The 11727-nt window shown below is 43.6% G+C and overlaps 2 protein-coding genes across 2 annotated transcripts; both read left to right on the top strand.

Moving 5' to 3' along the window:
• Positions 1-1914: 1914 nt before the first annotated feature.
• LOC146526071 (uncharacterized) lies at positions 1915-8769 on the top strand. The gene is made up of 2 exons (XM_085166170.1): positions 1915-2103; positions 2288-8769. Exon 2 carries the CDS (start codon positions 2518-2520, stop codon positions 8272-8274), a length of 5757 nt encoding a protein of 1918 aa, XP_085022296.1. The 5' UTR covers positions 1915-2103; positions 2288-2517; the 3' UTR covers positions 8275-8769.
• Positions 8770-10262: 1493 nt separating this feature from the next.
• Positions 10263-11547, top strand: ss18l2 (ss18, like 2). The gene is made up of 4 exons (XM_085166301.1): positions 10263-10490; positions 10817-10893; positions 10976-11060; positions 11149-11547. Exons 1-4 carry the CDS (start codon positions 10422-10424, stop codon positions 11209-11211), a joined length of 294 nt encoding a protein of 97 aa, XP_085022427.1. The 5' UTR covers positions 10263-10421; the 3' UTR covers positions 11212-11547.
• Positions 11548-11727: the final 180 nt, after the last annotated feature.

Below are 11727 nucleotides of genomic sequence, written 5' to 3'. Positions count from 1 at the left end.
CGCCACAATATGAAACACGGAAGTACCCCGTGTAATCCATTTATTTAAACAAAGTAACTGTATTCTAAATACCACCCTTTTAAACGGTAACTGTAACGGAATACAGTTACTCATATTTTGTATTTTAAATACGTAACGGCGGTACATGTATTCCGTTACTCCCCAACACTGGGAGTTTGAGACCCCTGTCCTACAATATTGGCCACTCCAACAATCAGAGGATTCCCTATGAGCAAGCATTAAGCGACAGTGGGAAGAAAAAACTCCCTTGTAATAGGAAGAAATGTCCAGCAGAACCAGGCTCAGGAAGGGACAGCCATCTGCCGCGACTGGTTGGGGTGGAGGGAGTGAAAATTAAAAAAAAAAAAAAAAAAGCCAAGGTGATAAATATTGGAGCAAGTTGATTATTTGTTTGTTAAAATATTAAGCTGTTGTTATCAGGTTTAAATGAGTATTGGGTTTGCATTGTTTGCAGTGTATTTCTGCTGTTGATTACCTTTTCCAACCCCTACTTGTGGTTTTGTCACTTTTGTCTGGGGTCAAAGAAGCAATGCTGGAGACTTTTGTCCCCCTCTGCTCCTCATTTTAATGCAGGGGGAACTTGTAAAGAGGCCAGGGTCAAAAAACGGATGCTTGAGAACCTCCAAGGGTTTGATGCGCTGGTTTGCAAGCAAGGTCAACATCCGTTTAATCAGGCTGACAAATAAATCTGTGCCACTTTCAGGTCCTGTTCTAACTGTGATTAATTGTTAGAGGTCATCGAGATGCTGCAGTGTTATATGTCGAGTATCCTTTGGTTGGTATCCTGTCTCATACTGAAATTGTTTTTCTGTCTTAAATGTCCAGTGCTGTTCGCTGTGGTCGTTTTTTGTGAAATAATATTCTGTGGCCATGCTACAGTCTAGAATATAATCTGGTGGCTGGCCCTGAGTGTCTGTGATGAATTTTAAAACATCATAATCCCTTTGCCCAGGGTAGACTGGCAGCCCTATAGCAAGCTCCACAGCTACCAGCCTCAGAGACCACATGTCAATTGCTTCATTATATGGAATATGAAGCATAACTTCGGGTGCTCTATACCAAATCGTCTGCACAATGGTACCAGGAATCACTGCACACAGAGGATGTGCTAGGCCAGAGTCAATAACTTTGACTTTGACGAGAGACTCATGGTGGTTTACAACCATTATATTTCCAGGTTTGAGGTCAGCATGTACTATTCCCAGGGAACTGAGGTGGTACAGAGCATTTGAAAGCTGATGTAAAATTGGCCTCACTTCTCTTATGGGGAGACCCTGATGATTCCGATCCTGTATGTAGTCCCACAGGTTTTGATCAAGAAGTTCAAAATTTAAGCACATGCACTCCTCGTGGAGGAAAAAGTTGTTCCACTTAACAATGTTGTAGGTATCGGCATCCAAGCGTCGCAGTTTCTCCAGGATGAAAATTTCCAATCTTGCCTGTTGCAAAATTTCAGGTTTGCTCTTGTTGATTTTAATAGCCGCAGCTTGCTCGGTTTTTGTATTTTGACATTTGGTTACGAGACCAAAGGTGCCTTCTCCAAGGAAAGCTTCTACCTTGTAGTGGTTTCCCAAAATGCTCCCTTCAAATATTTCACATGACATGGTGAAATGTGGGGGTTTTTTGCTCTTAAATTGGTGGGAAACGTTTGAAAATGATTTTGGTTGTTGTTGTAAAACTATCAAAACTTTTCCAATGTTTTCTTGGTTGCTGTCAGTTCAAGGTCCTTTTAAGCACTATAATATATCACATGTAGGTCCTATCAAGCATTCTAAAGTGTGTCTTTGTTTTGTGTGTGTGTTACATATTTGGTAAACAAGCAGTGGATCAGGCTTACCTAATAGTGATGTGTCGGTCGCGAACGAAACAGCTCTTAGAGCCGACTCTTTGAAGTGAACGATGCGTGTTCTGACTGTTGTCAAATTTGTACATGTTTGTTTTGTTTGGTTAGTGCACTGGCCCTTTAAGAGAAAGGCATGGTCCATGTGCGGACAGGGGAAGTGTAAGAAAGAATCAGACAATGACTAAATGTGATCTGTGCTGTGATTTATGCTGTGAAAGGCTGATAAAAAGGCATTCCCTGTGAGTATGCATTATTGTTTGGCACTTTATGTTGATTAAGAGCAGTTAATTAGATGCTGTATTACCCGTGCTAATTTATGGTTCGTAGACAGTTGTTTGGTGTTAGCATTAGCACATTAGCACGCAGCTCCTCAAGTAATTATTTTAATTTCTCACTCATCTACACTGTATTTTATTGTTACAGTTTCAAACCTGCCATATAAAGCAAAGTCTAAACCCACTCTGGCGTCAGTGACTTTTGTGTGGAGGTGTTTAACTCCTGGATAGTAGAAAGTGGTTCTACGAGGCCAGTACAGTGAAAAGGGACACCCTACAACAACGATGAAGACTGCATTGTTACACGCTGTATCCAGACCAGCACGACAGACGCAGTGACACCAAGTCAGCATAAATGCACATTCAATCAGCTTAAAGATGGAGAAAGAAGGATATGAAGTAAGATCCACGACCTCAAAGAAATCTAGCCGCTCTTCCACTGCAAGTGTAATGTTAGCCGCCGCTACTGCCCGCGCTAAAGCTGAAGCTGCCCAAAAAAGAGCTGAGTTTGCAAAGAAAGAAGTTGAATTTAAAGTAGAAAGAGCCAAATTGGATGCAAAGCTTGATGTTCTAGCAAAAGAAAGTGAAGCTGAGGCCGCAGCCGCTGAAGCAGCTGTCTTGGAGTCTGCTGTTGCAAGTTTTGACATGAGTGATGAGCACCTGAGCTTACCAAAGGAGACACAGAGTTCTCATGAGCGAACTACAGACTATGTCAATATGCATCAGGCACGCAGTGATTCAGTCAAATCAAAGGACGTCAAAATAGAAAAAGGCGAGTATGCAAATCGACCTAAGCCACCGGACATGTCACCGGATGAACTGCCCTCAGCACCAAAGGACTATGGCTCCCTCAGACCCCCTGATCAAAGACATTACTCACCTGAAAGGCAAGGACAACAGTTACACTCTGTTAACTATCAGCAGCATCTCAGCCATGTCTCACCAGGGTTTACACCGCCCTCTGTTGGACGTTTTCGGTACTACCCTCCAGATCCAAATTCCTCTAGGGACTCTAATGAGCTTGCCAAATATTTAATGAGAAGTCAGCTGTTAACCTCTGAACTCACCAAGTTTGATGACAAGCCGGAGAACTATTTATCTTGGAAGTCATCTTTCATCAACGCCATTGACACATTAGAGCTTAGGGCGTCTGAACAAATCGACCTCCTTGTAAAATCACTTGGCCCAGAATCTACCAAGCATGCACATCGCATTAAAGCTGTAAACATAACAAACCCAGCTGTGGCATTAGAGCTAATCTGGGAGAGGCTAGAAGAAATCTATGGGTCGCCAGAAGCCATTGAAAGTGCTCTTTTCACCAAACTTGATCAATTTCCTAAAATAGGGCCCAGAGACAATCAAAAACTAAGAGAGCTGAGTGATCTGTTGCAGGAGATAAATGCAGCAAAACAAGAAGGGTACTTGCATGGACTCTCCTATCTCGATACGGCGCGAGGTGTTGCTCCCATTGTGGATAAGCTGCCGTATGGGATACAAGACAAGTGGATGATGGAAGGCTCACGCTACAAGCAGCGGCACAAGGTGACCTTCCCTCCATTCACGTTCTTCTTACAGTTCATACAGACACAAGCAAAGGCACGCAATGATCCAAGCTTCAATCTGCTGTCAACCTGCAATTCTGGAGTTAAAAGGGACAAGCTTGGAGATGGTTACAGCAACAACCGCAGGTCAGTTTCAGTGCATAAAACCAATGTCACGGCCATATCTGAGGAAGGACCGGACAAATGTTGTCCTGTGCACAACAAACCTCACGCCTTACAACAGTGCAGAGGTTTCAGAGAAAAGCCAATGCAGGAACGAAAGGCAATATTAAAGCAACACAACATCTGTTTCAAGTGCTGCGCCTCTAACAAACATGTAGCTCGCGACTGTCAAGCAGAAATCAAATGCTCTGAATGTAACAGTGATAAGCATCCAGCAGCTCTGCATTCAGATGTTCCTCGCTTTCCCAAAGCTCTTCAGCCCCCAGCAAGTCACGGCGGGGAGAAACAAGAAGTACAAGAGACTGCCGTTGTTTCAAGTTGCACTGAGGTATGTGGGGAAGGATTTTCTGGGAAATCTTGCTCAAAAATATGCCTGGTTAACGTTTATCCTGCCAACGATCCTAGTAAACGCCAGAGAATGTATGTCATGCTAGATGACCAGAGTAACGTTTCACTAGCACGCTCCGAGTTTTTTGACATGTTCGAGGTCAACGGTAAGGCAGAGCCATACACCCTCCAGACATGCAGTGGCGTAGGTCTCACTTCTGGCAGAAGAGCCTCTGGGTATATGATAGAGGCAATCGATAGCTCCCTCGCTATTCAGCTGCCCATGTTAATTGAGTGCAACATGATTCCCAACAAAAGAGAGGAAATTCCCACTCCCTCCGCAGCTTATGCACACAGTCACCTCAAAGGTATAGCACACAAAATACCACCCTTGGACAGTGGTGCAGACATTTTGCTGTTGCTTGGAAGAGACATTTTGAGAGTTCATAAAGTGCGCAGTCAGATCAATGGTCCGCACAATGCACCATACGCACAGAGACTGGACTTAGGCTGGGTGATAATAGGAGATGTGTGCTTAGGCAATACTCATAAGCCTTCCCAAGTCTCCACCTTTAAGACTCACGTTCTATCGGATGGAAGGCCAACTCATTTTTCCCCATGCGAAAGCCACTTTACTGTCAAGCCAGACACCAGTCTCTTAAATCGACACTTAGTACTTGGTGGTTCAAACATAAAGGACAGAACACAAAGCAGAACAATAGGAAACAATGTTTTCTGCCAGACCAAGAACGACAATAAGCTTGCACCCTCCATGGAAGATCTGCAGTTCCTGAATATCATGGACAATGAGTGTTTCCAAGATGAGTCACAAAGCTGGGTGGCTCCACTGCCGTTCCGCCAGCCCAGAGCATTGCTGCCTAACAATCGCCGCTACGCACTCAGTCGCCTCAAGTCACTTGAACGAACTCTAGACAAAAACCCAAAAATGAGAGTTCACCTAATAGACTTTATGCAGAAAATGTTGGACAATGGGCACGCGGAGCTCGCACCCCCAGTACAAGAGAACAAAGAGTGTTGGTACCTGCCCTATTTCGGAGTGTACCATCCTCAAAAGCCGTCACAAATCCGAGTGGTATTTGACTCCAGCGCGCAGTTTGAAGGTATGTCGCTCAACACAGTGCTGTTATCAGGACCTAATCTGAACAACAGTCTATTAGGTGTGCTAGTGAGGTTCAGAAAACATCCAGTCGCAGTAACCGCAGATATCCAGCAGATGTTCTATTGCTTCCTGGTGCGTGAGGACTGCAGAGATGTACTGAGGTTTGTCTGGCACAAAGACAACGATCCACAGAAAGAGCTCGTGGATTACAGAATGTGCGTGCATGTATTTGGAAACAGCCCCTCGCCTGCTGTGGCCACATATGGTTTGAGGAGGGCCGCGCAAAAGGGAGAAGCCAAATACGGGTCAGATGTTCGCCATTTCATTGAGCGTGATTTTTATGTGGATGATGCTTTAAAGTCTGTTCCCAACGAACATGATGCTATCGACCTCCTGAAACGGACACAAGACATGCTAGCAGACTCCAACCTTCGCCTCTTAAAAATAGCATCAAATAAGGTTGAAGTGATAGACGCATTCTCACCTCAAGATCGAGCCAAGGATCTCCAAAATCTGGATCTGTTCAAGGATGAACTCCCAGATCAGCGCAGTCTTGGAGTAAAGTGGAATATAATGGAGGACTATTTCACTTTCCACATTCCTCATGCTGAAAAGGCATACACACGAAGAGGAGTCCTTTCAACTGTGAACAGTGTGTTTGACCCGCTTGGGTTTTTGGCCCCAGTCACCGTTCGAGGACGTCTGCTTCTAAGAGAGTTGTCGCTACAGACAACAGAGTGGGACTCACCTCTCCCAGAGGATCTGAAAGGCAGATGGATAGAATGGCAACAGTCCCTCCAATGCCTCAGCAAAGTCAACGTTCCACGCACTTACACTAAGATGTCACTGTCACAGGCTAAATGTGTAGAACTTTGTGTCTTTTCAGATGCGTCCATGAAGGCAATATGTGCAGTTTCATACCTCAAGGTCACCACTGGGGATGGCAAGACAGAGGTTGGGTTTGCCCTAGGTAAGGCACGACTCGCTCCACAGCCAGAGCTCACTGTGCCTAGGCTCGAACTCTGCGCTGCAGTAATGGCGGTTGAAATGGCAGAGGTCATCTGTGAAGAGATTGATCACCCTATAGACAAAACTAGTTTCTATACAGACAGCAAGGTGGTTCTTGGTTATATTCACAACCAATCCAGACGTTTTTATGTCTATGTAAACAATCGTGTGTGTCGTATTAGAGAGTCAACTACTCCAGAGCAATGGCATTTCGTTACAACCGACCAGAATCCTGCTGACCACGGCTCACGATCAGTTCCAGCCGCTGAGTTAGAACACACGACATGGTTCACAGGTCCAGCGTTTCTCCAGTGCCCTTCATTCATCCATCTAGAGCAGACTGATTACAAACTGCTGGACCCAGACAACGACGCGGAGGTGCGCCCAGAGGTAAAGACACTTTGCACTAACATAACCAAGGGAGTTTTGGGCTCAGGACGTTGGGAGCGTTTCTCCACATGGCGCTCACTTCGGAAAACCATGTCAAACTTGATTCACATCGCACAATGCTTTTCACAATCAAATGCTGAACCAAACTGTAAAGGATGGCACATCTGTAAAACGGCCATCACCCCAGAACTGTTAGATCAAGCAGAGACAATGATCATTAAAAATGTGCAGTTTGAAACATATGCAGACGAGATAAAGCAGATCTCTGAAAAACAGAACCTCCCAAAAAACAGCCCGCTGGTAAAACTAAACCCTGTGATTGGAAGTGACAATCTGCTAAGAATTGGTGGTCGCATTAATCGCGCGGGGCTGGGAGTAAAAGACACCAACCCAATTATCTTGCCAGGCAGTCACTACATCACTACCCTCCTTGTGCGCCACCACCATGAGAAAGTAAGCCATCAAGGCAGGCATTTTACAGAGGGTGCTGTCCGAGAAAGTGGCTTGTGGATTGTAGGAGGGAAAGGATGCATTAGCAGAGTCATAAGTAAATGTGTGACATGCAAGAAGCTGAGAGGGAAGTTTGAGGAGCAATTAATGAGTGATTTGCCCGTAGATCGCCTCCAAGTTGAGCCCCCCTTTTCTTACGTGGGCATGGACATGTTTGGCCCATGGGAAGTAACTACAAGGCGAACGAGAGGGGGACAAGCAAACAGAAAGCGATGGGCAATATTATTCACGTGCCTGTGTACAAGGGCTGTCCACATTGAAGTAGTGGAGGAGATGAGCTCTTCAAGTTTCATTAATGCACTGAGGCGTTTCTTCGCCCTCCGAGGACCCGCAAAACAACTGCGCTCGGATTGCGGCACTAATTTCATTGGTGCTCACAAAGAGATGGCCACTAATGCACCAGAGAAAGACAAAGTGCAACACTTTCTGCAGGACCAGAAGTGTTCCTGGGTTTTCAATCCTCCCCATTCTTCTCACATGGGGGGAGTATGGGAACGGATGATTGGTTTAGCACGGCGAATACTTGATAATATGCTGCTGCAAACTGGCCGTGTTCAACTCACTCATGAGATCTTGACCACATTTCTTGCGGAAGTCACAGCTATACTGAATGCACGACCGTTGTTGCCAGTATCATCAGACCCAGAACATCCTCACATTCTCTCACCGGCGATGCTGCTGACACAAAAGACTGGAGTTGCACCCACCATCTGTGATGATGTAGGGCCCGAAGAAATGCTCAGAAGCCATTGGAAGCGGGTTCAGTTCCTTGCAGACACTTTCTGGAGCAGATGGCGCAAGGAATATCTGCACAGCCTCCAAATTCGTCAAAAGTGGCACCACAAGAACATTGACATTAAACAGGGAGATGTCGTTCTCCTCAAGGACAAACAAACAAGAAGAAATGAGTGGCCAATGGGCGTAATCGAAAAGACAGTTGCGAGTGAAGATGGAATCATCAGAAAGGCCGAAGTTAGAGTTGCTTCCAAGGGAAATGTTAAGACTTATTACAGACCCATTTCTGAAATGGTTTTTCTGTTATCTAGCGATGTTTAGATATCTGTTGTGGTATCCCTAAGATACCAGGCGGGGAGTGTTCTGACTGTTGTCAAATTTGTACATGTTTGTTTTGTTTGGTTAGTGCACTGGCCCTTTAAGAGAAAGGCATGGTCCATGTGCGGACAGGGGAAGTGTAAGAAAGAATCAGACAATGACTAAATGTGATCTGTGCTGTGATTTATGCTGTGAAAGGCTGATAAAAAGGCATTCCCTGTGAGTATGCATTATTGTTTGGCACTTTATGTTGATTAAGAGCAGTTAATTAGATGCTGTATTACGCGTGCTAATTTATGGTTCGTAGACAGTTGTTTGGTGTTAGCATTAGCACATTAGCACGCAGCTCCTCAAGTAATTATTTTAATTTCTCACTCATCTACACTGTATTTTATTGTTACAGTTTCAAACCTGCCATATAAAGCAAAGTCTAAACCCACTCTGGCGTCAGTGACTTTTGTGTGGAGGTGTTTAACTCCTGGATAGTAGAAAGTGGTTCTACAAGGCCAGTACAATGCGAGAAGGCTCTTTGAAGTGAACGATGCGAGCCGGCTCCTTATTGGGAGTCGTGGGTTTTTTTTTTCTGTCTCTTAACCTCTCTCTCTCGCACTTTTTTCCGCTTCACTCCGCACGCGAGCCTTGTGCTTTGCGCTGGGAAGAGGGGCGGTAGTTACATTCTCAGTAGCACAGGAACAGAGCGGGAGGGAAAGAGAGAGAAAGAGAGCCAGGGACAACAATGTCACATTAGAAAGGTATAGTAATCATCCACAACTATTTTCAGTTGCAGATGATAAAGGATTCAGAAAGTTTATTCATGCAGGCCCATATGAGAGAGAATATGCATCTTCTTTTTGTTTTCATAATTTATTTTATATTTAATTGTGTTGTGGTTTGCAGTGTTTTGTGTTGTTTCACTTTAAATTTGTTTAAAAAATTGAAATAGTTAAAAATTGAAATGTGAATAGTTGTTTTTTGTATTATATGATTTATTTATTACATTTTATGTGGAGTGAATAAATAAAAGTATATATATGGTGGCCCCTAGAGACAAAGCACGTACAAACTCCAAAACACATAAAAACTCCAAAACACGTACAAAAGACAACAGACGTGCTCCAGGATGCTAGGCGCAGTGTTGAGCTTTTGTTACCTAGAGGCTACACAAGCCAGGAAGTACCAACGAACGGATTTGGTGTGTGGTAGTAACAGGTAAATGAACTTTTTTTTTTTAATTATTTGAATATATATGAGTGCTTGTGTATAAATACACAAACAATACACATATGCTTTCGATTGTGTAATTTAAGTGATCTAGGTAGCTCTGGTTTGGAAGGTCAGTTAACACTAGAAATGTGCTTTGGAATTTGTATGTGCTTTTTGGAGTTTTTATGTGTATGTGGTTTGTCTCTAGGGGCCACCGCATATATTTATATATAAACATATATAAAAAACCACTTTTTTTACATTAGTAATTTCTTTTGTGCATAATATTATATTATTGTTAATAATAAATTAATTAAAGCAACAAAACAACCCGAAGAGCCGGTTGGGAGCCGATTGGGAGCCGAAAGAGCCGACTCTTTTTAGTGAGCCAAGCCGAAAGAGCTGGAAATCCCATCACTAGTACCTAATCAAATGAGTGTATATGCAAATACACATACATGCACGTGAAAGACATCTTTATCAAGCTGAACACCTGACAGTTCCTCCCCAGTTTATTGTTAATTTATCAAAACCTGCAACAAACTTGGGGATTCCTAAGTCAAAATTTCAATTAATTTATTTAAAGTTCGACTTAAAAACTACAATTTTTAGGTTATCTTGTTATTTTTTTTAAACAATGCGATAGTATGTCGCCTTTTTTTTTACACATGGATGGCAAAAAAAGACTATTTTCAGTGGCGGAAACCAGCTTCCTTAATCTAGCGTTCAGCCTTCGATGCAAGGCGTGCTCCATCTTTCTGCACATATCATCTTTGGTCGGCTCCCCGCCCCTGACGTTTCCCTCGGCCGTTGGACGGGCGGCTCGCACGCTGGGCTGTGCCAGCCTCCCCGTGTGTGAGTTGAACGTAATACGTCCCACGAAGAAGAAGCTCTCCGGTCAGCTGGCGTCGTAAAAGCGAAATCGTTGTAGTAGGATTAAATTAAACATGTCGATTGTGTTTGTACCAAAGAAACTCAGAGGGAAAGCTACAGTCAACCAAGAGACGATACAGAGGGTAAGACACCAAGAACGTATATTTTAGAAGCTTTTACGTTGTTTTTATGAATCGATCGTTCTTGGATTAGCAATTAGCTTGCTAACAGGTTTATACGTTCACCATTATTTGGGGGGGAAATTGGTAACCTTATCGCATTTGGCTGTTGACTTTTTACACGGACTTGTCCCGGTGACGGGTTTAGATAAAAATGTTAAAAGTGGTTGTGGTAGGGCCTTATCTGAACATGGTTCAATACTCCGTGAAAACCTTTGTTATTTTTTGCTGTAAGTGGCTTTACGCTCTCTAAATTTCTCTCTGGTCCTGCCGGATTCTCTGTGTTCCAGTTACTGGATGAAAACGATCAGCTGATCAGATGCATTACAGAGTACATGCAGAAAGGACGCGCGGTGGAGTGTGTGCAGTAAGTTACACAAACCTCTCCTCCACTAATGCTGTTGATTGACTTCATAGTGGTGTTATTTATTTTTTCCATTTTCCAACAGATACCAACAGATTCTGCATCGCAACATTGTCTATCTGGCAACCATAGCTGATGCAAGTCCCGACAGTGCAGCTTCCACATCAAATGTAAACACAGCCCAGACACAGAAGCAGCAGTAATAATGAGGATGGAGGTGGCTTGTTTCTAATGCTCTATTATTGTCTTCGTTTCTAGTGCACATCTAATGACACATCAGCTTCAGCAGCAGCTGTGAATGGGCACACAGAGGGCAGCTGATTGCAGTTTCTGTGACAGCTGCATTCTTCCTCAGAAGCATGTGATTGTGGTCATTTGACAGCATAATTGCACAGAAACTGCCAAGGTGGAGTTCACAAAACTTGGAGATATGGACAATGGAAGCAGAGGATCCACCTCCTGTTATTTGTCAGGAAAAAGGTCTCTAGCCTTGGCAGAAAATGCCCTCTCAAAGCACCCTGCCAGTCGAGAATGATCTCACAACAAAAAAGTATGAAGTGTTCAGTATGAACTGTTTTCAGTGACGTAAACCATTTCAGGGTCAAGCTGGATATCTGCGGACAAAATTGGAAACAAAATAAAATTTTATTTGCACTAGTCACGACTGCTTTTTGTCTCTTCAGATTTTATATTGTATTGATGCACACTATTCCCCTGTTACACCTGAATTATTCTGCAGAATCTGTACAACCTATAGTCAACCCAACACCTTCCTCAGCATTCATATCTGTGAAAGGTGTGTTAACAGCATTAGGTACTAAAATTTATAAGGAATGG

The sequence above is a fragment of the Neolamprologus multifasciatus genome, chromosome 1, assembly GCF_963576455.1.
Source record: "Neolamprologus multifasciatus chromosome 1, fNeoMul1.2, whole genome shotgun sequence".
NCBI classification, from domain to species: Eukaryota; Metazoa; Chordata; class Actinopteri; order Cichliformes; family Cichlidae; genus Neolamprologus; species Neolamprologus multifasciatus.
Note: the sequence above shows the minus strand (reverse complement) of the source record. Positions and strands in the feature narration are given on the sequence as shown.